Source organism: Aureococcus anophagefferens (assembly GCF_000186865.1).
Source record: "Aureococcus anophagefferens unplaced genomic scaffold AURANscaffold_9, whole genome shotgun sequence".
Taxonomy (NCBI): domain Eukaryota; class Pelagophyceae; order Pelagomonadales; family Pelagomonadaceae; genus Aureococcus; species Aureococcus anophagefferens.
In genome coordinates this window covers 1,324,633-1,349,957 of record NW_008705569.1, presented here as the reverse complement: position 1 = coordinate 1,349,957, position 25,325 = coordinate 1,324,633, and the positions used below count along the sequence as shown (strand labels likewise).

Here is a 25,325-nt window from a genome sequence, read left to right as displayed (position 1 = left end):
CCCTACGACGTCCGCCCCTACTTCTCCTGCCTCAAGCAGACCCTCGAGAACCTCCACGACGTCGGCCACTCGACGGACGCGGTGAAGAAGGACTAGGGGCGCGCCCGTAGCGGCGCGCGCCCCGCCTTCGCTCCCCGGGTACATAGTAACCTCCGTTCCCCGTTAGAAAATGGCCTCGTTGAAGCGCCGGAGCTTCACGGCGTCCCAGTCCGCGCCGCCCTCGTCCCGCGCCACGAGCAGGCGGCGCTTCCGGCCGCGGCCGGCGACGTGCCGCGCGAGCCAGCCCACGCGGCCCGTGATGTACGGTGTCTCGTCGTGGCGCACCTGCGGCGACGCCATCCCGCCCGCGCGGCGGAGAGGACGCGGCGACGGCGCGATGCCGATCCAGTAGTCGCCCATGCCGACGGCCCGCGGACCCCGGAGCAGGCAGAGGAACTCGTTGATCGTGTCCGCCTGCGGCGCGCGACCGGTCGGCGCGGGCCCGCCGCCCGAACGCCGCGGCGGCGCCTCGTGGCGCTCGCAGCCGAGCGGGAGCCGCGAGCCCTGGACGTCGAGCCGCGTCCCCCAGGGCATGTAGGGCGACTCCGCGAGCGCGGCCCTGACCTCGGCCGCGAGGTCCGCGTCGTCCGCGAGCCGCGCGTGCGCCTGCGCGACGCACTGCCGCGCCACGTCGCGGAGCTCGTCGTCGTCGGCCGTCCGCGGATGCCCCGCGGACCCGGAGAAGACCATGACCTCGAGGCGCTCGAAGAAGTCGCGCCACTGCTCCGGCAGGACGTGCGCGTCGGCCGGCATGCGCTTCGCGCCCGTCCAGCCCACCATCGTCCACGGCGCGCGAACTACGAATGGAAAGAGTTCAGGGAGTCGGGGCAGCCCATGCCTCTCAAAATAAAAACTTCAGGTACAAAATGTATCAAACACACCCCAGCGCTCCCCGGCATAACTGGGGCTGCCCGCGTCGTCGGCCGGTGCCCCCGCGGCGCGCCGCCGCACCGGAGCCATGGCGTTCTTCGGCATCACGAAGCTCGGCCCGCAGAACTCGTTCCAGGATTCCCTGAAGAAGGCGTCGGTCATCGAGTGCTTCACCCAGGGCGAGTTCGAGGCCGCCTACGCCAAGGTCGCGCGCCTCTCCGGCGAGGCGATCACGGCGGCCAAGGTGGCGGAGATCCTGGCCGTCGTCTACCACGGCCCGGCGCCGGAGACCGACGCCGCGCGCATCGGCGGCCAGCTCGCGGGCTACGCGGCGGACGACGCCCTGCCGCTCGACGCGTTCCTCGGCGCCGTCGCGGCGGCCAAGGCCGAGGAGGTCTCCTGGGAGTCGACGCAGAAGAACATCGTCTCCGCGGGCAGCGAGTTCGCCAGCTCCAAGTTCTACCGCGACCACATCACGCGGCACACGCGCATGGATTCCAACCCGAACGAGAAGTACAACCAGCCCGTGACGGCCAACATGGAGATCGGCTGGTCGCCGCCGGAGTCCTACTCCGCGCCGCGCGCGGCGAAGAAGTCCTGCGAGGAGACCGTCTACGCGGCGGAGCTCATCAAGGCCGGCGTCTACTACTAGGCCGAAGCGGCGCGCGCCGCGGGCGCGCCGCGTAACCCCGTCGAGCGCCCGGGGGGACACGCCGGCTGGGGGGCTCGTGTGCGAGGGGCGGATGGCGCGCGACCGCGACCGCTGGCGACGTCCTCGAACGGGGCTTCGCGGCTCTTTGACGTCAACTTGCATTTTGACTTTTCAACTGAGCTCATTCATATGGGCGCATCCGTGGAGCCTATGGGCGCCTGCCGGCGAGGCGTGCGAAGGCCGTGACCGCGCCGCGCAGCGCAACGCGTAAGAGCGCGCCGCGCACCAAGACCGCGCGCGTCGCGCACCAGGCGCGCGGGCGCCATGGCCGAGCGGCGGTTCCGGTCCTGGGCCTGGCGCGCGGCCATGGACTCGCTGGGCCACGTCGACCTGGGCGTCGACCCCGACGCCGTCGAGGCGGAGGACGCCCTGGCCCTGAACCTCGAGGGCGCGGCGCAGGCGCCGTCCGGCGCCACCGCGAACTGCCTCGTCGTCCTCGTCGAGTCGATGCTGCGCTACGACGACGCGGACGCGGTCGTCGCCGTCGCGGACCGCAGCGCGCGCATGGTCGCGCAGATCCACGAGCGCGCCATGAAACGCCTCGGCAACGACATCCGCTCCGGGTCCGTGCTCGTGCTCCGCGGCGCGACGATCGTCGCGTCGGCCGCCGGCCGGTCGCTCAACGTCCACGACGACGACGTCGTGCTCGCGCTGCCGCCGGACACGCCGCCGCCGCCCCACGCGCGGGCGCACCTCCGGCGGCGGCGGGCCCTCGGCGCGCCGCCGCCGGAGCGCCTCGCCCTGCCGCCGGCGGAGCCGGAGCCGGAAGCGGCGCCGCCGCCGTTCGAGGACCCGCTCTCGCAGCTCCTCGCGACGGCGCCCGCGGAGGACCCGCTCTCGCAGCTCCTCGCGACGGCGCCCGCGGAGCCGTCGCAGCTCCCAGCTCCGCCGCCCCTCGACGGCGCCTGGGCCGACGCCTGGGCCGCGCGCGGCCCCGCGGGGCCCTGGGCGTCGCAGGTCCGCGCCGCGGCCGCGTGCGAGGTGGACGACCTCGCGCGCGCGCGCGACGGCTGCGGCGCCGAGGTCGCGCGGCTCCGCCTCGAGGCGCCGAGCGCCGCGCGGACCGCGGCGCTGAAAGCGAACGCGCTCCGCGTCGACCTCTGCGACGACGCGCTCCGCGCGCGCGGCGGCGGCGCGGCGCGACGCTACGTCGCGCCCGGCGACGGGCCGCGCTGCGTCTGCGGCGAGGACCGCGGCGGCCTCGACTACTGCGTCGCCTGCGGCGAGTGCGCCGCGGCCGCGCCGCCGCCGGCCGCGCCGCCGCCGGCCGCGGCGCCCGCGCCGGCGCTCACGGCGACGCAGCGGCCTCCCAGGACGCGACGGACGCGCTCCTCGACGAAGCCGACGACGGCCTCCCCGGCCCGCCGCGGCCGCCGCGACCGCCGTCTCCGCCGCCCGCCGCGCCGCCGCCGCCGGAGCCGAAGCCGCCGTCTCCGCCGCGCGCGCCGCCGCCGCCGTCTCCGCCGCGAGCCGCGAGCCCGCCGCCGGCCGCGCCCAAGTGGTCCTGCGACGCGTGCACGTTCAAGACCCTGGCGTCGGACTCGACGTGCGACGTCTGCGACGCGCCGCGGCCCGGCGGCGCGCCGCCGGCCCCCGCGCCGCCGCCCGAGCCGCCGAACGACGCGGACGCCGTCGACGACCTCCTCGACGGGTTCGGCTGTTAACCTCGGAGTGGACCGACGTTCCAGCGCGAAGGACGGGGGGCGGGGGGGGCGCGGCGGCGGGCTCACTTGGCCTGGGCGACGAGGACCTTGAGCGCCGCGTGGAGCGCCTTGGCCTCGTTCGGCGTCGCGCACTGGACGTCGAGCGTGCGGTCGGGGAGGATGAGGGAGAAGGCCTGCTTGCCGACCTCGGGCCCGAGGGCGGACTTGCGGAGCGTCTCCGTGCCGGCCATGCCGCCCGCGCGCTTCTCCGACGCGCCGATCGTCGTCGGGTCGAGCTCCGTCGCGAAGCGGACCTCTTGCACGTCCTTGAGCGCGAGCATGGTCGCCTCCTTCTGGCCGGCCTTCCAGCCGAGCTTGTCGCCGGCGCCGCTGAGGACGAGCGCGCGCGGGCGGATGCGGCCGTCGCGGCAGTGCTTGAGGACGGGCACGCCCGCGGCCCCCCGGAGCTCGGCCTTGACGGCCTCGAGGTTGACGACGACGGAGTCGGCCCGCATCACGGGGCTCTTGGGCGTCGCGGCGGCGGCCGTCGCCGCGGCGCCGGGCGCGTCCGACGCCTTCGCGGGGCTCTCGTTTCCCTTGGCGAGCTCGGCGGCCGACGGCTCGAAGACGGGCTCGCCGCGCGCGGGCGCGGGGGGGAAGTCGCGGGACGCGAGGCTCGCGGCGGGGTCGGGCGTCGCGACGTCGTCGAAGGGGCCGCCGGCGGGCGCGACCTGCGGCGCCGGCGTCGGCGCCGAATCTTCGACGTGGACGGACACGACGAAATCGCTCACGTTCGACGACGACACCTCCGTGCGCTCGAAGCTCGGGGAGTCGCGGCCGATGTTCTCGTCGTAGCAGAAGCAGGAGAGGAGCGAATCCTGGATGGGGGTCGTCGACGGCGCCGGCGCGGCGGCCATAGTTTTCGACGTAAATTTCAGATCGGCAAAAATTCAGCGAGCGAAACGGCAGCGGCGCCCGTGCCTGCGCCTCCGACAATCCCCACGACGCAAAGCAGCCGATACTTACACTTGGGGTCTCGGCGGGGCGCGTCGTGCGAGGGGCTTGGTCCCCCCGCGGGGTGCTTGGTCTTCTTGGCGCCCGCCTCAGAGGTCGTCGAGGTGGATCTCGACGCGGCGGTTGAGGTAGTTGTCCGCGGACTCCGTGTCGTCGACGCAGCGGCGCGAGCCCGCCATGCCCTCGCAGTCGATGCGGCCCGCGTCGACGCCGCGGGCGACGAGCGCGGCCTTGACCGCCGCCGCGCGCGAGAGCGAGAAGGCCACGGCGCCGCCCGAGGCGCCGAAGGTGCGCTGGCACGTGTCGTTGGCGCAGACCGTGGTGCCGTCGCAGTCGAGGCCGCACTTGGAGTTCGTGTGGCCCTGGAGCACGAGGCCGTCGACGTTCTCGTGGGACGTGAGCACGGCCGCGAGCTGGTCGATGAGCTCGAGGGACTCGGGCTTGATCTCCGTGGCGTTGCCCGCGAACTGGACGTCCTCGGAGAGCCAGAGGCGCTTCGCGCCGACGTTGAGCGCCACGGACGACCGGCGCCGGTCGGCGGGCGCGACCGACGGCCGGTCGAGGACCGACGCGCGGCCGCCGCCGGGCGCCGGCTCCGGCGGGCACACGGAGCAGCGGTCCGCGGGCGCGAGCGACGCGGCGCGCGGCGCCGGCAGCGCGCAGTCCGGGCAGAGCGCGTAGCCCGCGTCCGCGTCCGCGTAGGACGTCTCCGCCAGCCCCGACGCCGCAGAGGCCGCAGGCCGCGCCGGCCGCCGGCGGCGCCACGCGCAGCTCGAGGGCGCGGTCGTGGGCCGCGTGCTTGACGACCTCGGGCAGGCTGTGCTCGAAGACGGCCGTCGTCGTCTCCGTGACCGCGTCGCTCGTCTCGGCGTCGACGCCGCGCGCGGCGAAGACGTGCGCGCCCGGGACCGCGATCTCGAGCGACACGGCGCCGCCGTCCGCGCGGACCCAGTCGCCCTCGGCGGCGTCGCCCTTGCGGCGGTGGTAGTACTCGAGGACCTGGCCAGCGTCGCGCGGCGAAATGCGGACGACGAGCGCGCGGAGCTCCGTCGCGACGTTCGAGAACGCGGGCCCGGGCAGCAGCCCCAGGTCCTCGCCGTCGTCGTCGTCGTCCTCGTCGCCCTCGGCGAGGCTCGCGCGCGGCTGCCACGCGCGCGTCGACAGGCGCCGGTCCTTCGCCTCGTCGAAGCGCCGGAGCGCGTCCTCGTAGAGGCTCACGAGCGAGCCGACGTCCGCGCGGAGGCCCTCCGTGCGCGCCTTGGACAGCTTGAGCTGGCGCTCGGCCTCGATCTGCGCGAGGTGGCCGTCGCGGAGCGCCGCGACGCGGCCCTTCTGCTGGCGCAGGCCCTCGAGGGACTTGCGGCACTTGGCCGGCGGCGCCGCGGCGCCGCCGTCGTCGTCGTCGGCGAGCGCGGGGATCGTCGACGCGGCCTCGAGCGCCGCCGCGGCCTCGGCGCGCTCCAGGGACGCGCGCCGCGCCGCGGCCTCGGCCGCGGACCGCGCCGGCGCCGGCGCCGGCGCGAAGACGGCGGAGCCGGACGCGCGGCCCGACGACTCGCGCGCGGGCGCCTCGGACGCGCGCGCCGCCGCGGCCCACTTGGCGCGCTCCTGCGCGACGCGGCCCATGGGGATGACCTCCTTGGCCCGATCCGCGTGCGACTCGCACCGGTCGGCGCTCGACCGGCCGCCGGCGCGCTTCTTGCCTGCGAGCGCGCGCGCGTCGGTCCGCGCGCGCCGGACGAGGCCGCGGAGGCGCCCACGCGCGACACCGCGTCTCGCGCTCCGACTCGACGTGGCCGCGGCCCTCGAGCGCGACGACGGACGCGCGGCGCTTCTTCGTCGTCGACGGCGGCATGTCGTCGACGAAGAGCTCCTTCTGCGGCGACGGCGCCGCGGGCGGCGCGACCGGCGACGGCGCGGCGGGCGTCGGCGGGGGCGGCTTCAGCGGCGACGGGGACATGAGCGGCGCGGCCCCGTTCGTCGCGTCGGCGAGCGCCTCCTTCGGCGCGGCGTCCGAGTCCACGGACAGCGAGGCTTCTTCGCGCGTCTTCGCGTCGGCGTGGGACGCCTCTTCCTCGGCCGTGAAGATGTTCGACGCGCCGCAGCTCCCGCGCGGGAGGCCCGGCGAGAAGAGCGGGAAGGGGTCCATGTCTAACTGTGGTTCGCTACCTGCGAAGCGACGTTCTGCGCGACGCGCGACTGTTACTTCTGCGCGACGCGAGATAACGGTCGTTAAAACGCGTCAAGTTGGTCTCGCGATACGACAGCGTATAGGCGGCGACGCGAGGGACTCACTTGGCAGCAATGACCGCGCGATGAGCGGCGGCGTCGACGAGCCGTCCGGGAGCCGGAGCCGATCGACAACGAGTTCTTCAACCATCGAGGCAACGAGGATTCAACAAGACGCGGAACGCCGTGCACTTACTAATCGACGGACCAAGTTGCAGTGAAATGTATCGCTCGGCTGAAACGTCGTCTTTTGATGGAGACGATGTGGTTGGTCGGCGGAGCGGGGCTGCGTCTGGGGTCTGGGGCGCCCGAAGGTACTATGCCCGCGCGGCTGCCGGCCGGAATCGGGGCGACGAGAGAGGGGTTCGCTTGGCATAGTACCTTCGAGCACCCAGAACCTCGCCGCGGGGACCGCCTCGCGCGCGCGGAGAGAGAGGGGAAAATGATCTCGGCTTCTGCGTGCTCCCGAGACGAGCGGGCTGAAGCATTTGGGATGCTCGACCCCGAATTGCCATTGCGAAGTGTGCTCAGTTTCTCTCCCCCTGGCCTGGAACATGCCAAACCCAGCATCAGAGATCGTGCGACCATCATCGACGACGTCCAACCCTTTTTCGAAAGTAAACTTCTAGGTTCAATAAGTTAATGTTGCGTTCCGGCCGACGATTGGTAAGTGCCGTGTCGAAGGTGACGGACATGACGGCCATGTTCGAGTGTACGCCGCTGTCCTCGGCGCACATATCAGCGACTGGGACGTGTCGTCGGTGACGAACATGGACAGCGCGTTCTACGCCGCCTCCGCCTTCGACGGGGACATCCGCGATTTGGTGATCCGATGCAGTGGACCGCGGCCGCCGCCGGCGGGATATGTTAGACGCCTATGTTAGCCTAAGCCTTGAGCCAGGCCGCGAGCGGCGCCCAGTAGTCGGCCCAGTTGTCGAAATAGGCGTCGCCGGCGCCGCCGTAGGTCGCCCAGAGGTCGATCTCGCGGGCGAGGCTGCCCGGGGGCTTCGCGAGGTACGCGAAGCGCCCCGCGACGTCGGACGCGTTGTGCAACGTGCAGGTGGGGCACATGCCGAAGCCGAAGCGGTCGGGGCCGACGGCGGCCAGGCCGCGCACGGCCTCGAGCCGGTAGCCGTCGCCGGTGTCGTAGCCGTAGGTCGTCATCGCGATCCACTCGTCGACCGGGTACGCGCGGCCCTCGGGGCCGTTGGAGTCCCAGGTCACGCGCTTGCCCGCGGCGGCGAACGCCGCTTCGACGACGCCGAGGAACTTGGGCGCGTCCTCCCAGAACGTGCCCGTCGCCGTGGGCTCGATGTCGAAGTTGAGGCCCTGGAGGCCGTGGGCGGCCGCGTAGGCGAGCGCGTCCGCGGCGAAGGCCTCCGCGAGGGGCTCCGAGGCGAAGAGCGCGTCCAGAAGCGTGACGTCCGTCGTGTCGCCGTAGGACAGGATCGGGTAGAGCTCGAGGTCGTCGCCGAGGCGATCGCGGAAGAGCTCCGGCAGGTCCGCGGGCACGCCCGTCGGGTGGCCCATGCCGAGGTGCGGCGCGCCGACGTTGTCCGCGGCGGCGCAGTAGTGGTACGTGTGGCCGCTGACGTTGCCGCAGACGGCCAGCCCCTGGTAGATGATTCCCGTGAACGACGCGCGATGCGCCTCGAGGTGGTCCATGATCAGGCCTACCAGGTACGTCGGTGACAGTTTTTCATCGTGTTCCCGGTCAAGATCTCTCGAACATCGTCGAGGCCGCGGGACGCTGGATCGGACCGAGGCTCGTCAGATTCGTCGGCGTCGCCAGAAAGATGTTCACCTTTTTGGGGCGGAGGGCCGGCTCGCGGCAGAAGCCGTACTCGTCGAACGCGAACCCCGCGGCGCAGGCGTCGCAGCACTCCGCGAAGGTGCAGGCGGACGCCCGCGCCGCGAAGCAGCGGCCCGGGTAGGTCGGGAGGACCTCCCGGGACGCGACCGCGCCGGCGGCGAGCGTGAAGTCGTCGTTGGGCGCGCCGTAGCAGCGCGTCAGTTGGACGCCGGGGCCGACCTTGCCATGGACGTCGAGGCAGCCGCCGAAATTGCCCTCGTTGTTCGCGCAGCGCGGCGCCGTGATCGCGCCGCCGGCTTCGTCGACGGCGAAGTGCTGGCAGTCGCGGACCGTCGCGTTGGTCCAGCTGTCGCCGTTGGCGGCGTAGCACTCGCGGAGCTCCACGCCCTTGTGGTTCGGATTCCAGGAAAGGCAGAGCCCGCCACGCGTGATCGTGCGCAGGCCCTCGGCGTCGGCAGCCCCGAACGCCCAGCCTTGCTGCGCAGCGTCGCTCGCGTCGCAGGGCAAGGCCTCGACCTTGACGATGTTCGTCGAGCACCCCTTGCAGGACATGTCGCATTCCTCGGCCATCACGGAACCGAGGAGGAGCAAGACCAATTTCGGGATCGCCATCGTGAGCTTCTGGAGGAACCCAGCTTCACGTTGGCGACGTTGGACTGATTATTGAAGGTGTCGCCCGAGTGGCGCCCGTCCGGGGTCCGGGGAGGGGAGGGAGGCCCGCGACGATCGAGAAGAACTCGCATCGGTGTGTTATGTGGGCGAGGCTCGCCGGACGGCGAGCTGTCGGTGGGGGGAACGGGACGCGCGGGTCCGCGCGCGGGGTCGCTATGCGCAAGGTGGCGCGCCGGGCCTCAGGAGAAGGCGAGCGCGCGGAGGCCGCGGTCGATGCGCGCGGCGCGCGTGGGGTCGAGGGGCGGCATCTTGCCCTCCTCGACGGCGTCGTCGACGTTCGCCTTGAGCTCGCGCGCCTCCTGCATCGCCGCGGGCCCGCCCTTGGACGTCTTGAGCAGCGATTCGAGCTTCGTGAGGTCGTCGGCGGCGGACCGCGCGGACGTGCGCGCGCGCTCGGCGACGCGGTCCGCGTGCGCGCGGGCCACGGCGGGCTCGGGGCAGGCGACGCAGCACGCCGGGTACGTCGTCGTCCGCCGCGTCTCCAGCAACTTGGGCACCATGGGCCGGTCGCCGAGGGAGCCCGCCGAGTCCGCGCGCGCGCGCGGCCGCTTCCGGAGCAGGTCCGGCGTGAGCTCCTCGCCCTGGCGCGCCAGCAGCCACTGCACCGCCGCGTCGGCCGTCTGAGCCTCGCGCGCGCCCGTCGCCGCGAGCGCGAAGCGCGCGCGCTGCTCGTCGAAGCCCATCTCGAGCACGGCCGCCAGCGACGCGTCGTCGACGTCCGCGGTCAGCGCGATGAGCAGATCGTTGTCGTCCTCGGGCGTGGGCTCCGGCGGCGGCGGCGCCGACGCGTCGGGCGCGAGGATGGACACGACGTCGACCTGGACCAAGCCCGGCAGCGCCTCCGGGCACTTGGCGCCGCAGTTGCGGCACCGGTGGTCGCGGAACGTCGACGCCGACTGGGCGAACCCCACCTTGGCCAGCGCGTCCTCGCCGTCGACGGCGTCCTCGGCGACGTCCGCGTCCGTGACGCCCTCGCCGTCGGCCGTGATGAGCAGGCCCATGGGCATGGGCTTCCGCAGCACGCCGAGCGCGCCGTCGGGCAGCGCCACGAGCGACCCGGGCTCGGGCACGCGCGTCTCCGTGAAGGGCGCCTCCATGGCGTCGTCGTCCGCGCCGTCGGGCGCCACGAGCACGCCGAGGACCTTGGCGCCGTCGGCGACGATCTTGTAGTCGAGCTGGCGGCCCGACGCGTCGCAGGCGAACGGCTCGCGCTTCAGCGCGTCGACGGCGGCCTTGGCCGCCTCGGCCTCGCCCGCGTCGCCGGCCTCGAGCGCGGCCGCGAACTCGGGCCGCGACCGCACGTCGACGACGGCGAGCGACGCGTCGTCGCCCAGCGAGTTCACGTGGAGGTGGAGCACGTTGAGGCCGCGGCCCGACGCGAGCGGCGCCGTGTAGAGTTCCACGGGATCCAGGCTCAGCGACTGCGCGCGCGCGCGGCGGCTCCGGCAGCGCACGCGGCAGCCCGACTGCGCGTGGCGCACGCGCAGCCGCAGCGCCGGCGCCGACGACGCTAAACCGCCGTGGCCCCCCCGGAGCCGCGGCGGCGGCGCGGCCTCGCGCTCGTAGTCGATGTGGTACTGGCTCAGGGGCACGTCCGACGGCTCGACGCGCACGGGGCAGGCCTCGCCGTCGGCGCCGTCGAGGAAGTAGTGGACGACGACGGTCCGGTCCCGCGCGTCCCTTAGAATCTTCCGCGCCTCGTCGCCGTCGCCGTCGATGAGCCGCGCGGACGCGACCTTCTCCAGCGACAGGAGCCGCGCGAAGGGGAAGAGCCGCTCGTCGCCGTCGTCGGACGGCGGCCGCGCGGGTTCCCGGTCGTCGGAGTCGTCGTCGGCGTCCTCGGACTCGCGGTCCTCGAGGGGCTCCGGCGCCGCGCCCGCCGCCGCGCGCGCGTGGCGCGCGAGCCACGGCGCGCGCGGCCACGCGTGGTGCCGCGGGAAGAGGCGCTCGAAGCCGCCGCCGCCGGCGCACTCGGCGCCCACGGGGAGGCGGTTCGGGTCGAGGAGCGGCTCGACGTAGAGCGCGCCGACGAAGCCGCCGCCGCCCGCGCGCCGCGGCGGCGCGCCGCGCGCGCCGCCGGGCCCGCGCGCGCCGCCGCGGCCCGGCCGCGCGGGGTCCGCCTCGGGCGGCGCGACGCCGAGCACGCGGCAGAACCAGCGGCTCGGCCCGTCGCGCACCTCGAGGAAGGAGCCCATGGCGACGGCGCCGAGCCGCAGCCACGCCGTCGACGCGTTGCGCGACGGCGCCTCCCGACCCGCCGCCGCGCGCTGCGACGCCTCCGCGGACCGGCGCCGCTCGCGGCTCAGCGACTCGGCGCGGGCCCGCGCGCCCTCGCGCGCGATCTCGTAGAGCGCCGCGCGCTCCGCCGCGTTCGCCGCCTCGAGGGCCAACGCGTGCTCGGAGCAGACGGCGACCGCCGCCGCGAGCCGCTCGCGCCGCTCCTCGATGCCCATGGGCTCGAGCTCCGCGAAGTCCGGCACCTCCGGCGGGCGCTCCTCGTCCTCGTCCTCGTCGTCCTCGTCCTCGTCGTCCTCCTCGTCGTCGTCGTCGTCGTCGTCGTCGTCGTCGTCGTCGTCGTCGTCGTCCGCCGGCGCCATGTCCTCGTCGTCGTCCTCCGCCCCGGGGGCGCCCGGCGGCGCCGTCGGCTCGCCCGCGCCCAGATTCCGCGGCGCCGCCGTCTCGCGGCGCCCGGCGAAGGCCGCGATGAGCGCCGCGGGCACGCGCCCGATGACGTTCCGGAGCGGAGCGGGCACGAGGCTCGCGCTCCGCTGGGCCAGGAGGCCGAAGAAGCGCAGGCCCGGGAGCCGCCGCCGGCGCTTCGCCTCCGCGAGCTCGTCCCGCAGGCGCTCGTTCTCGTGCCGCAGCTGGACCACGAGGGCGCTCTCCGAGTCGTCTTCCATCGTATTCGGCTGCTTTTCGTCGTCCGGGCGCTGGGTTGTGTCTCGGCGCGTCGGCGGGGCCGAGTCGCGCGTCGAGGCGGACGCGGCGCTGTCGCTCGTCGCCCGGGCGACCCCGGCGCCCGCGGACGCGGCTATTCGGCTCCTACTCGCGACGACGCAGAGTGTTGCGGCCGCACGAGAGCGCGGCGCGAATGCCGCTGTGGCGTTTTTGCGCAGGCGCTTCAACGTCGACCGTAGCGGCGCGAGCATGGAGCCTCTCGCGCTCGCCTGATCGACGCGTAAAACACGCGAGAAACGATGGCCGCGCCCCAGCCCCACGCGCCCATCAGCACGGCCCACGTCGTGCGCGGCATCTACGCGCGCGAGGACGAGGCGGCGACTTTCCTCCAGGACGGCATCCCGCTCTTCGACACGGCGGAGCAGTGCCAGGCCTTCCTCGAGGCCCACTGCCAGTCCACTCAGCCGCCGAGCAACCCCGAGCGGCCCCACATGACGCAGCTCCTCACGACCTTGGTGAACTGGGACCAGGTCGAACGTTACGTGCTCGCCGCGCGGCGCGAGTACGACGCGCGGTGGCCGCCGCGCGCCTTCGCCGGCGCCGACAACCGCAACGTCTGGACGACGGGCGCCGAGGCGGCGTGCTGCGCCGAGGAGCTCGAGGCGCGCCTCGAGCTGCCCGTGCACCGCCGGCTCACGCCCGACGCGTCCGCGCGGTCCCTGAGATACCTCTTCGAGCACACGCGGAGCGGCATCTTCGTCAAGATCGCTAGAAACCGCGTCTGCCTCTTCGCGCCCTTCGTCAACGAGGACTACGCGAACCACTGGGGCGACGCGCTCGAGCTCGAGGGCGGGAAATCCGTGGAGGCGTACTACAAGGAGAAGCAGGCCTCGGGCATGCGGAAGGAGCACGTCCTGCCGGACAAGAAGGCCTGGTGGGCCAACGGCAACATCATCTGCAACGAGCACTCGAGCGCCGGCATGCCCAAGGAGCTGAGCCAGCTCTGGGGCGACCGCTTCGTGGCGAGTTTGCGGGACATGCTCGACCAGACGTGCGCGAATCGGACCAATCGGCGACTGCGAGTTCCTCGTGAACAAGCGCGACTACCCGCAGCTCAAGTTCAACGAGGACGCCGGCGAGTGCGTCGAGCCCTACGGGTTCCTGCTGGACCGCGACGACCGCGACCCGGCCGACGATCTGGCGCTGCCGCGGCCGTTCCGCGACGGCGCGATGGCGCCGATCTGTTCCTTCTACTGCTCCGCGCGCTTCGCGGATCTGCCGTTCCCGACGTCGGAGGACTGGGAGGCGGCCATCGGCGTCATCGTGCCGCCGTCCTTCGACCATTCGGTCGAGCGGGGCGCGCTGAAGCTGGACGCGAAGCCAAGAGATTTGTTCACGGAGGCCAAGTTCCGCCGGTTCGACTGCGACTGGGCGGGCAAGGCGGAGACGGCCTTCTTCCGCGGCACGGCGACGGGCGGCGGCGTCACCGTGGCCACGAACCAGCGCCTCGCGCTGGCGGAGTGCGGCGCCCGCTGGTCCGCGGAGGGCGCGCGGCGGCTCCGGAGCCTCGCGAAACTTTCGGCCGCCGAGTCGCGGGACCTCGCGCGCGCGGACGCGTCGCCGCCGCTGTTGGACGCGAAGCTCACGGGCTGGAACCGGCGCGACAAGAAGGTCGCGGGGACGCCCGTGACGCACGTCCGCCCCGCCGACTTTCCCTTCGACGCGGGCCGCCGCAACTTCGTGCCCATCTTCGAGCAGAGCCGCTACAAGTACCTGGTCTACGTCGAGGGCCACTGCGCGGCCTGCCGCTACGGCTTCATGATGCGCCTCGGGTCCGTCATCCTGAAGGTCGAGTCGAAGTGCGTCGCGGACACGATGTGGTTCTTCCCGCTCCTGCGGCCGTTCGTCGACCACGTGCCCGTGCGCGCGGACCTGTCGGACCTCGCGGAGCGCATCGAGTGGTGCCGCGCGAACGACGCCGCCTGCGAAGCCATGGCGGCCAACGCGAAGCGGCTCTACGACACGTACCTCCACAAGGAGGGCCTCATGGACTACGTCCAGCTCGCGCTCAACGGCGTCGCTCGACGCTTCGCGTACCCGCCGCGGTGGCTCGAGGCGCCGCCGCTGCCGGCCTTCGCGCCCGTCCTCGGCGCGCCGCGGGATTTGTGCGTCAACGGCGAGCTCTGCTCCCGCTGCAAGCTCGACGACGCGCGGGACCGGTGCCCCGTCGCGGCGTCGAAGAAGGCGAAGCAGGCGGCCCCCCCGGGGAAGCCGAGGCCCGAGCGCAACTTCTCCTCCCTCGCCGACGCGTCCAAGAAGAAGCGGGCCGCGCCGGAGGGGAAGGACTCGGCGAACGCCGCGTCCCTCCGCGCGCGCATGAAGCGTAAGAAGACCTAGCTTAGCTTCACGAGGCGCGCGTCCTCGGCGCGCCGTCGTCGTTGCACGCCGCGTCCGTGCAGGATATGAAGCAGCCCGCGTCGGCGCCGTCGTCGGGGGCGACGCCCTCCTGGTCCTCCTCGGTAAACAAGGCCGCCGACAGGTCGATGGCCCGTTCCACGGGCTCGCGGTTCGGCGGCGAACCGGCGCCCTCGGGCCGCGCGAAGTTGTGATGGCAATAGTTCGACGACAGCCGCTTCGCCGTCTCGACGCGCGCCGTGTGCTCCGCCTCCATGAGCGCGACGTCGGCGTCGTCGAGGACGCCGGAGCCGTCCTTGTCGTAGGAGTCGAACATGTTCCCGTAGAGCGCGACCTTCTCCTCGTCGACGAGCTCCATGAGCCGGAGCATCGTCAGAATGTAGTCCGTCTTCGCGACGCCGCCGACGTGGCGCCCCTCCATGGCCATGGACTTGAGGAGCTCGAAGTCGAAGCTGTCGAGGAGCCGGTGCTCCTTGGCCTCGGCGTGGAGCTCCGAGGAGATGTTGATGAGGCTCTTGATGCCCGCCGTGACCAACACCACGGACGAGAGGATGAAGACAACGAGGAAGCGCCGGCAGGTGTCGCCGTGCGTGAAGCTCAAGTCGCCGTAGCCGACGGACGTCACCGTCACCAACGAAAAGTAGAAGCAGTCGATCAGCTTCCACTCGCCCTTGTCGGACTCGCCGCGGAACTCGAACGCGACGAAGAAGAGGCTCCCCGCGAGGAACGGGCTCAGCATGAGCGACACGCCGAGCACGCCCCGCGTCCGCACGCTCGGGATGCGCGACGTCGACCGCCCCGCGAGCCGCTCGAGCAGCCTGAGCACCCGGTCGCCCACCTCCGCTAGAATCGGGAAGATGACGACGAGGCCTAGCACGATCCAGACCATGGTGAAGACCTTGCCCGCCGTCGTCTTCACCGTGATGTCGCCGTAGCCCACGGTCGTGATCGTCACCGTGATGTAGTACATGGCGTTCGTGATCGTGAACTCCTCGGGCCCGAGGTGGAGGTAGGCGGCGCCGACGACCCAGTAGAGGAGGACCTCGACGGTCATGCGCAGGTTCATTTGCCGGTCCAGGCACGAGATGTCCAGGCGCGCCTTCTCCGACGACTCGACGGGCCGGGGCAGCTTCGCCGACGGCGGCTCGCCAGGTCGGGGCTGCATCTCAAAGCCCATCGACCAATCTGCAAGCTCGCCCGGCGGTAAACGCTGGCTGAAACGAAACCCGGCAAGTATCCACTCATCCATCCATAACGAGCGCCCCCGCTCAGCGCAGCGCGACGCCGCGGCTCTCTCCGCCAAGGAGGTCGCACGAACCATGCCGTCGAACACGCACAACGACCTGAAGGTGCGCGGGCCGCCGGGATGGCTGGGCGGCCGACCGGGGACGCGCGCGCGCGCGCGCGCGGCTCGACGGCCGGCGCTCCTAGGTCCGGCAGCGCGGCATCCACTTCAAGGAGACGGGCTCCTGCTTCGACAGCACGGACCTCCAGAGCATCAATGCGCGCCGCCCGCGTCCGCGACCCGCCCGCCGCGACGGTCCGCGCCACCCCGCGGCGCCGCGGCCGCCGCGCGCCGCGCGCCGCGGTCCCCGCGCCGCGGCCGCGCCGCGGCCGCGCCGCGCGCCGCGACCCCCCCCCGTCCGCCGCCCCCCCCTCCCCAGACGTGCGAAGGACCGCCGACGACCGCCGCCTCCCAGGTGCGCGCGGGCGGGCACGAGAGCTTGCCGCGCAAGTCCGCGGACCCGAGCGCGTTTTCGCTGAGCCGGCGGACGAAGAAGGAGGTGCCGTCCACGTTCCTCAAGAAGGGCACGGGCACGGGCGGCACGGACGTGCGGCCGCCGGCGCCCGAGGGCCTCGAGGTCCTCTCCATCACGAAGCCGAAGACGAAGGTCATGGACTACCAGGCCTTCGCGGAGCGGCCGAATCCGCCGAACACGGAATTCCGACGATTCTACGAGCGCGGCGACCTGCCCGTGCAGATCGACCACGGCGGCGTCACGAACCGCATCGCCTGGAAGGTCGACATCCAGAAGCTTGACTTCCACCACTACCTGCCCATCTTCTTCGACGGCCTCCGCGAGGTCGAGCAGCCCTACGCGTTCCTGGCGGAGCAGGGCGTCTACGACATGATGTCTTCCGGCTGGCAGAAGGTGCTCCCCGTCATCCCCCAGCTCATCATCCCCATCAAGACGGCCCTCAACACGCGCAAGAAGGAGGTCATCGTCAAGGTGCTGAAGGTGCTCCAGGCGCTCGTCATGTGCGACACCGTGCCCGAGGGCCAGCACCTCATCGGCCAGGCCCTCGTGCCCTACTACCGCCAGATCCTCCCCGTGCTCAACATCTTCATCCGGCAAAACGACAACCTCGGCGACGGCATCGACTACGGCCAGCAGCGCCGCGAGAACCTCGGCGAGCTCATCATGGAGACGCTCGAGTACTTCGAGATCCACGGCGGCGAGGACGCCTTCATCAACATCAAATACCTCGTCCCCACCTACCAGTCCGTCGCATCACCTAGGGAAACGCCGAAAGCCCGGCGCGGGGGCCGCGGAAGCCCCGCGGCGCGCGCCGGCGCCGAACGCACCGACGGACACACGCCGCTCCCGCTCTCCCCCGGCCGCGCACCGCCGTCGCTCCCTCCCTAGCCCCCCGCGCGCGCCACCTAAGAACCTTTTAACATGTCCCGCACCTCCCGCACCTCGCGCGCGTCACCTTCGACTCCTTGCACCCAGTTGCACTGCTGTGTCCAGTTTTCATAAATTTTACACGATGATGGCGATCTCGTGAGCAGCCCCATGCTACGGTAGCATCGCAATGGCGACGCGCGCCGTCGCCTGCGTCGTCGCTCTCGCGGCGGTGCTCGACGGGCTCGACGCGTCGAACGGCACGGCGCCCGCGGCGAACGCCACGCAAAAAAACGCGACGCAACACACCGCCACGCCGTCCAAGGGCCCGCCGGCGCCTAGAAAGGACGACCCGCTCGCGCACGTGGCGTCGCTGCGCTTCCTCCACATCCCGAAGACCGGCGGCACGACCGTCGAGACGCTCGGCAAGGAGCTGGGCCTCCACTGGGGCATGTACGACGACCGGTTCCGCAGCAAATCCGCCGAGCACCGCTGCAGCGCCTGGCACGTGCCCCAGCGCCCGGCGAAGAAGGGCGGCGCGCACGACCGCACGTTCTGCGTGCTGCGCCACCCGGCGGAGCGCCTCGTGTCCCAGTTCCACCACGAGGCGCTGGAAGCCGCGTACTGCGACGGCGACCGCTTCGACGCGTGGGTCGATCGCGCGCTCGACCAGGCGCGGCGCGACAAGAATCATAGGGACTGCCACTTCGTCCAGCAGACGGAGTACGCCCAATTCTGCGATTTGTTCGCGCGGCTGCCGTCGCTCGAGGCGGACCTGAAGACGTTGCTGGGCTGCTACGGCGACGGCCGCGAAAAGCTCGCGAACCACAGCGTGGGCCACGTCACGGGCGGCGGGCGCCAAGAAGAGAAGCGCGGCCACGAGTCGCGGCGCGCCGTCGACGCGTGCGCGCGGAATCTGGCGCGGCGCCTCGGGAACTCGAGTCTCTTCAACAAGCTCTACGGCGAGGACGCCAAGCTTTTTCGCGACGCGCCGCCGCCGAGCTGCGAGCCCCAGAGCGTGCGCAAATTCAAGAAGTGGCCCCCGCCGCCGCCGAAGCCGCCGCCGCCGCCGCCCTGCGAGCTCGTGGACGGCACGCCGCGCAACGCCACCCGCAAGAGCCTCGAGGACTACACGCACAAGATCCGCACCGTCGCGCTCGAGGCCGGCGGCGGCAACGTCACCTGCGCGGACCGCCCGGCCGCGGGTTCGAAGCACAAGGCGCGCCTGGTCACGCAACACAACACCAAGGCGGCCCTGCGCGCCAAGGCGGCCGCGCGCGCGAAGCAGCCGGCGGGCGGCGTGGGCGCGCGCGCAGTGGCGCGGAAGCGCGCGGCGAAGCAGCGGACCACGAAGACCGCGCCCCTGCCGGCGAAGCCGCGGAAGCGGCCGCCGCGGAAGCGGCCCGCGGCGACGTCGCTCGCCGCGCGGCGCCGCGACCCCGAGCGGGGCGCCACGTAAACGGGCCCGATTACTGGCGCCTCGATCTAGGCGGCCTTGCGCTGCTTGAGGGACGCGACGTACGCCGTGAGCGCGGCCTGGACGTCGTCCTTGAGCGCGAAGTCGCAGAAGACCTCGGTGCACCGGGCCTTGGACTCGACGAGGTCCGTCGCGGTCTTGAGCCGGAGGCGGCGCTTCGTCTCCGCGCGGGCGTCGAAGGGCAGCTTCGCGAGCTTGGCGGCCGCGGCGACGGCCGCCGGGAGCGCGTCGGCCTGGTCGACGACCTCGTCCACGAGGTTCACGGCCAGGGCCGCTTTCGGGGGCAGCAGGGCGCCCGTGCCCGCGAGCCACTCGGCGTTGCGCTGGCCCACGGTGTTGCGGTAGACGTCGAGGAAGAAGTCCGGCGCGACGAGGCCGAACTGCGCCTCGTTGAGGCCGATGGTGAACTTTGGGTCGTCGGCCATGACGCGGTAGTCGCAGGCCGTCGCGAGGAGGCAGCCGCCGGCGGGCGACGTGCCGTTGACGCAGGCGACGGCGCCGAGGGGCGTCGTGTAGAGGCTCAGCCAGCAGTCCTGGACCGCCGTCCAGAACCGCTCGAGGTCCGCGCGCGACGCCGGGTCGTGCATCTCGAGCAGGTCCAGGCCCGCGGAGAAGACCGTGCCGTCGAACTTGGACGTGAGCACGAAGGCCTTGACGTCGCCGGCGTTCTCGAGCTCGCCGACGCCCGCGCGGATGGCGTCGAGCATGGACGTGTCGAGGCTGTTCACGGGGCCCTTCTCGAGGGTCAGGAGGCCGATCTTCGGCGCGTCGGGCACGCGGCCGACGCTGACGAGCGACCGCGTCGCCGCCCGCGGGCCGAGGCGCGAAATGAGAGCGCGAGAGACACCGACGAGAGCCATGCTTCTCAGTGTGGCAATTCTCGGTTTCTGCGAGCTCGAGAAGCGCCTCTCTCGACTCGAGAAGCGCGCCCCTGAGCGCGCCGCCGCAGCGTCCGCGCGCGCCGCGGCCAAACAGTCCAAACTTGCCCTGTCACCTCTTACCGAAGGGCCGCGCCGGGTAGAAGGGCCGCATCATGAAGAGGACGGACCCCTTCCAGGGCTTGAAGCCCACGGGCTCGACGTCGTCGCCGTCCGTGAGGTGCGCCATGTAGGGGAGGACCGAGTAGCCGAGGAGGCTCGTCTTGCTGTCGCACCAGGCGCGGAGGCCCGACGTCGCGTCGAGGCACGCCTCGGCGGTGCGCCGCTCGAGGCGCCGCAGCGGGCCCGGCGCCTCGCGCCTCGCGGCCGTCGCGTTGGCGAGCTCCGCGTCGTCCGCCGCCGTCGCGTTTTTCCCCTCCTGCTCCGCGGCCTTGAGCCGCTTCAACGTGCGCGTCGCGCCCGCGGCCACGGCCTCGAAGGCGGCCTCGGTGGCGCGGTAGAGCAGCGTGAGGCCCGGCGCGTACATGAACCACGGGCGCCAGCGGAGCGGCGACGCGTGGTACGCCAGGGTCGACCCCTCGTCGACGATGGTCACGGACCGGGAGAGGGAGAAGCCGACGCGCTTGACGGACCGCGCGCCGTAGTCGCTCGCCGTCCGCGCGTCGCCGCGCGCGCGCCGCGGCCCGAGGAGCGCGGCGAACGGTTTCGCGAGCGCCTTGAAGAACGCGCGCAGGATGTCCACGGGGTAGCTGATGGACAGGATGACGACCATGACGAAGTGGTTCGACGACGTGCGCGCCCAGAGCCGCTTGGCCTCGCGCATCGCGTCGGAGAGCTCCGGCGCGCGCGGGTTGACGGCCGACGGCGCCGCGGCGGCGTCCCACGCCGGCGGATAGACGATGACCAAACCCGTGGCCATGGGCAGGAAGCGGCTCCGCCGCTCCCAGAACCCGAAGTTCGGCGTCAGCGGCAGCTGGAGCACGAGCCCCGCGGACCGCGCGTCCACCGACCGCGAGCAGCCGAGCCCGAAGCCCCGGAACGTGAAGTCGTCTTTCACCCACTTTGCGCCGCGCCCGACCTGGCGCCCGCAGTAGAGGAGCGGGTTGCCGCGCTTCGTCGTCACGTCCTCCGAGTCGAAGAAGTCGATGGACCGCGCGACGCCGCTCAGCACCTTCCGCTCCTCGGCCGCGCCGGCGGCCTTCTGTTTCTTCCCCTTGCGCTTCATGACGCGGAGCCAGCGCCGCCGGCGCCAGCACGTGCCGCTCCTACTGGCGGGTTTCTGCTCCCAGTTCGCGGAGCCGTCCGGGGAATACTCCCAGCCGTCGTCGTCGCCGCGCGACCCGTCGGCGATCCAGTCGCTCGCCCAGGACCAGCGCGGCGGCGCGTCGGAGCGCCGCGCCTCGTCGACGACGCGGCCCGAGGCCGTGCTGAAGCGCACGAGCTCCCACTTCTTCTTCAGGCGCGCCTCGACCTCGAAGACTTCGACGAGCTGCTGCGAGGACCCGTCGGCGTCGGCGCCGGCGCGCGGCACGACGAACAGCGCGAGCGCGGCGAGCATTGTCAATGGGCGGACGCGCGCCATGAGTTTGCTTTTTTGGACTCACGGGCGCTTCACACGCGCGCGCGGCGACATGCCTGGAACAGCACCATCGCTTCTTGAAAAAACCTCAGAGAAGAGCTGCCCGTCGAGCACCGCGTGCGCTGCCGCGCGCGCGCCTCCGCACCTCGAAGCGTGCGCCGACCGCACGGCTCGTCGCACGCGTCGAAACGCTCGGCGCTGCCGGCGCGCGCGGTCGAACGATGCGCGCTCGCCACGACGCGACGACGCGCCTCGCCCTCCTCCTCTGCCTCGCGCCGGCGCTGGTCGCGCGCGCCGCCCACGTCGTCGAGGACGACGCGACGTTTGCGCCGACGGCCGTCAAGGAGGGCCCGCTGGCGCCCTGCGTCCAGCGCCTCGACTACCACCGCGCGGTGATGACCAAGACGCTGCTGTCCGTCTCGCTCGGCGCGTTCTTCCTGGGCATCTGCACCTGCACGATCTGCGGCGGCCTCTGCTGGTGCGCGTCGGCGCGCATCTCCATGTCCGAGGCCGGCGGGCTCGAGCACCAGTTCGACGCGACGTCCGCGCGGTCGCGGTTCCGCGAGTGGAAGCAGATGCTCAGCGGCGAGCGGCGCTCCGCGCCCGACGACGACAACTTCGGCATCTCCATGCGACGGCAGCGCTACGAGCGCGTCCGCAAGGGCGACGCCGCGGGCGACGACGTGCCGCCGCTCGAGGACGCGCACGTCGTCTAAGGTTTTGTGCTTCGCTCCCGGCGTTAGCTCCCGAGCGCCCCCGCGAGCTGCTGGAGGCCGAGCGTCGCGAAGGCGGCCGTCGCGGCGAGGCGCGGGTCGAGGGCCGAGGCGTTCGCGCCGAGCTTGCCCGTCCGGTGGCCGAGCGCCATGAGCCCGAAGGACGCGAGAAACGCCGCGGCGCCCATCGAAAACGACGCGTAGCCCGAGAGCCCCCCCGCGACGCCGCCCGCCAGATTGTTGAGCGTCATGGGCAGCGCCAGCTTCCAGGCGTCGCCCTTCAGCGCGAGGGAGGAGAGTTGGCTCGGCTCGTTCGTCCACCAGCCCACCGCTTCGCCGCCCGCGAGGTACAGAAAAATCAGGCCGGCCGCGGCGCCGGCGAGCTGCGGCGTCGCCTGTCCCATAAGGACGCCAGCCTTCGTCGACGCGAGCGCGCCGAAGGCATTCGCGGAGGAGATGATGGCGTTGAGTTTGAATTGCAAGTCACCGTGCATGCCGAGGGTGACGCCGACGACGAAGTTGTCGAGGGAACTCGTGCAGCTCAGGAGCACGAGGTGCAGCAGGGCCATGCCGGTCGCTGCCCGCCTAGGCGAGACCGGGCTGCCCGCTTCTAGCCATCGTGACGCGGCGCATGGTGCAAGGCACACGTCGGCAATGAGTCGGCCGTGCCGTGCACTGAAGAGCATCGCTCGCTCGAGGTGTGCCGAGGCGCGCCTGGCAGGAGCTGAGCGGCGGGCGGGGCTCCGCGACACCGGCCCATGAAGGTCGATAAGGCGGCGGCGCTCCTGGGCGTCCGCGTGGACGACGGCGAACAGACGATCCGCGCGGCCTACCGGTGCGTGGCGCAGCGCATTCGCTTCGGGCTGCCGCGCTTGCGGTTTCGCCGCGGCGACGGCCGGGGGCGGCCGCGCCACCCCGCGTCCCGCGCAGGCGGCTCGCGATCAAGTGGCACCCGGACAAGTGCAAGGACGCGCGGCCCGGCGCCGCTCCGGTCCCCGCGCGCGCCGGCCCGCGGCCGACGCGGAGCGGTCGACGCCGCACCGACGCAGGTCCCGCGCGAGGAGGCGACGAAGAAGTTCCAGGAGATCAACCAGGCCTTCCAGGCGCTGAGCCACTGGAAGGAGACGGGCACGGACCTGGACAGCGGCGACGAGGTCCGCGGTCGCGGCGACCGCGGCGCCGACGGATTCATGGATCTCGCGGAGATGATGATGTGCGCGCCTCCCCGCTCCCCCCCGCCGACGGCCCCCTCACACCCCCCGCCCAGGTTCTTCGAGTTCATGATGGGCGGCGCGCGCGGCGGCGGCGGCGGCGCGAACGGCGCGCGGCGGCCCCGCGGCGGCGGCGCGCGGCCGCCCGCGCAGTTCGTGGACGTCGACATGATGTTCGACTTCGCCTTCGGCGGGCGGCGCGGCGGCGGCGCGTCGACGGGCGCCCCGGCCCACTGGGGCGCCATGGACGACGACTACGACGACGACGACGGCGAGTCCGGCGAGTCCGGCGAGTCGGACGACGAGTGCGACGAGGGCGACGACCGCGGCGAGCCCGCGGCGGCCGCGCCGCGCGCGCGCCGCGCGGTGCCCAGCGGCGAGCCCGGCGCGCTGAGCGTCGGCGAGCTCAAGGCGCTGTTGCGCGACCGCGACGTCGACTTCAGCGGCTGCCTCGAGAAGAGCGAGATGCTCCACCTGCTCCTCGACTGGGAGGCGCGCCACGGCGGCGGCGGCAAGGCCGAGGCGGACGCGGCGCGCGACGAGGAGTCCGCGGCGGCGTCCAAGGCGAAGCGCGCGGCGCGGAAGAAGGCGCAGCAGAAGCGGAAGAAGGAGCGCCAGAAGGCCGAGCGGTCCGGCGCGCGGCCCTCCGACGACGCCGACGCCGAGCGCGGCGACGACGACGACGTCTCGGAGCTCCCGGCGGAGCTCGCGGAAAGCGCCGGCGCGCGCGCGCCCGACGGCGCCAACGGCGCGCCGAGCCCGCCCCCGTCGGCGCCCGCGAGCCCCGACGGCAAGACGTCGGCCGCGCGGCGCGCGCAGCTCCGCGACGAGGTGCTCGTCGAGGTCGCGAACGGGGCGGGAAAAGGGTGATTCAACGTCGCTTCAACGTGAGTGTTCCGCGCGCGCGCGTTTCGGAAACAGCACCCACGCTTCGAGAGCGCTCCGAGAGATGATCGCTCGTCCAAAAATCAGCCGAAACGAGCGGAAAACGACCGAGAGAGGAGCCGTTGACGTTGGGAACGTCGCACCCGTTTCCCGCCCAGGTCGCGAACGCCGTCGACGCGGGCGACGCGCGCGGCGCCGCGCGCGCGCTGAGCGCCGCGGAGCGCGTGGGTCTGGAGCCCGGCGGCCAGTACCGCGCCCTCTTCGACCACGCCGCTCGACTCGTCAAGGCCGCGGACGACCGGAGCGCCGCGGACGCGGAGCGCCAGCGCGCGAAAGAAGAGGCCGCGAAGCGGAAGCACGACGACAAGCGCGCGCGCCGCGAGCAGCGCAAGAAGGCCCTGGCCGACAAGGCCCAGGTCGAGGAGCGCGAGCGCGAGAAGCGCGAGGCCGAGCGCCGCGAAAAAAAGGCCGCGCGGAAGAAGGACCGCGCGACGTCCGGCGACGCGGCGGCCGCCGCCGCGTCGAGCCCCGCGTCGTCCGCGCCGAACTCGCCGTCCGCGCGGGGCGCGCCGCCGCCCGAGGTCGACGACTTCGCGTTGGATTCTGAAGCGTTGGCCGGCGGGTCGCCGCCGCGGGCCGAGGACGCGCCGCGCGCGCGCGAGCCGCCGCGGCCGCCGGTCGCGGCGCCGCGCGCGCCCGCGCCCGCGCCGCCGCCCGCGCCCAAGCCGCTGACGCGCGCCGAGCGCCGCGCCAAGGCCCAGGCGGAGCAGGCCACGTCCAAAAAGGGCAAGAAGGCCGCCGCGGCCGCGAAGAAGAAGGGCGCGGCCGCGAAGCCCGCGGGGTCGGCGTCGACGGCGCCCGCGCAGATGGACCTCGAGCAGCTCGAGGCGGAGCAGCTGCGCCAGGTCATGCAGATGTCGCTGGAGCACGCGGCCAAGGAGGAGGAGGAGCGCAAGGCCGCGGCGCGCGCCGTCGAGCGCGCGGATTTGGCGAGCCGCCGCGAGCGCGAGCGCGAGTTGCAACGCGAGTGGAACAGCAGCCAGCGCCGCGCGGCGGTGCAGCAGACGAAGCAGCGCGAGGTCGAGGCGCGCCGCGAGGCCGAGCTCCAGCGCGCGTCGGCGACGGCGGCGGCCGTGGCGCTGAGCGGCCTGCCGGGCTTCGAGGATCTCATCGGCGGCGCGCCGCCGGATCTCGGCGCGCTCGGCGACGACGACGACGAGCCCCGCGGCGGCCTGGGCGACTTCCCGTCCATGGGCGGCGACGCCTACGGCTACGGCGTGGGCGCGGGTTTGGGCGACGACGACTACGGCTACGCGCCGCCGGCGGACCGCGCGGCGTTCCCCGCGCGCGCGGCGTCGGCCGCGGCGGCCGCGCCGCCCGCGCCGCCCGCGCCCGCGCGCGCGTCGTCGCTCCAGGGCGCGGCGGCGGAGTTCCGGCCCGGCGCGGCGGCGGCGCCGCCGGCGGCGGCGCGCGAGCCCGCCGCGGCCGCGCCCGCGTTCGGCGCGGCCGGGTCGCTCGCGCGGCCCGGCCCGTCGGGCGCGTCGGGCTCGCTCGCGCCCGCCGCGCGCGGCGCCTTCGGGGGCGCGTCGCGGCCGGCGGCGGCGCCGGGGTCGTCGTCCTACGGCGCCCCGGGCCTCTTCCCCGGCGGCG

At 73.1% G+C, this 25,325-nt stretch overlaps 5 protein-coding genes across 5 annotated transcripts in view; 2 read left to right on the top strand and 3 right to left on the bottom strand.

Moving 5' to 3' along the window:
• Positions 1 to 162: 162 nt before the first annotated feature.
• On the bottom strand, positions 163 to 6,427 carry AURANDRAFT_64290 (hypothetical protein; the record flags this gene model as incomplete). The annotated part of the gene is made up of 6 exons (XM_009038748.1): positions 163 to 836; positions 942 to 1,051; positions 3,352 to 4,142; positions 4,395 to 4,985; positions 5,044 to 5,981; positions 6,046 to 6,427. The coding sequence occupies 6 exons, from the start codon at positions 6,425 to 6,427 to the stop codon at positions 163 to 165; spliced, it is 3,486 nt and encodes a 1,161-aa protein (XP_009036996.1).
• Positions 6,428 to 7,392: 965 nt separating this feature from the next.
• On the bottom strand, positions 7,393 to 11,589 carry AURANDRAFT_64289 (hypothetical protein; the record flags this gene model as incomplete). Its single annotated transcript, XM_009038747.1, has 3 exons — positions 7,393 to 8,180; positions 8,269 to 8,941; positions 9,256 to 11,589. The coding sequence occupies 3 exons, from the start codon at positions 11,587 to 11,589 to the stop codon at positions 7,393 to 7,395; spliced, it is 3,795 nt and encodes a 1,264-aa protein (XP_009036995.1).
• Positions 11,590 to 15,767: 4,178 nt separating this feature from the next.
• AURANDRAFT_5814 (hypothetical protein) lies at positions 15,768 to 16,812 on the top strand (the record flags this gene model as incomplete). Its single annotated transcript, XM_009038616.1, has 2 exons — positions 15,768 to 15,845; positions 16,213 to 16,812. Coding segments are annotated over 2 exons (678 nt in total), but the record flags the coding sequence as incomplete, so codon positions are not given.
• A 1,575-nt stretch (positions 16,813 to 18,387) lies between these two features.
• Positions 18,388 to 20,952, bottom strand: AURANDRAFT_71663 (hypothetical protein; the record flags this gene model as incomplete). Its single annotated transcript, XM_009038746.1, has 2 exons — positions 18,388 to 19,195; positions 19,404 to 20,952. The coding sequence occupies 2 exons, from the start codon at positions 20,867 to 20,869 to the stop codon at positions 18,418 to 18,420; spliced, it is 2,244 nt and encodes a 747-aa protein (XP_009036994.1).
• Positions 20,953 to 21,087: 135 nt separating this feature from the next.
• AURANDRAFT_64286 (hypothetical protein) overlaps positions 21,088 to 25,325 on the top strand; it is a gene marked incomplete at both ends in the record, with an annotated part of 5,127 nt that continues 889 nt past the window's right edge. The window contains 6 exons of the mRNA XM_009038791.1: positions 21,088 to 21,576; positions 22,353 to 22,414; positions 22,510 to 22,570; positions 22,629 to 22,792; positions 22,847 to 23,633; positions 23,834 to 25,290. Coding sequence (XP_009037039.1) covers positions 21,088 to 21,576; positions 22,353 to 22,414; positions 22,510 to 22,570; positions 22,629 to 22,792; positions 22,847 to 23,633; positions 23,834 to 25,290 — 3,020 coding nt within the window. The remainder of the gene's footprint in view (positions 21,577 to 22,352; positions 22,415 to 22,509; positions 22,571 to 22,628; positions 22,793 to 22,846; positions 23,634 to 23,833; positions 25,291 to 25,325) is intronic.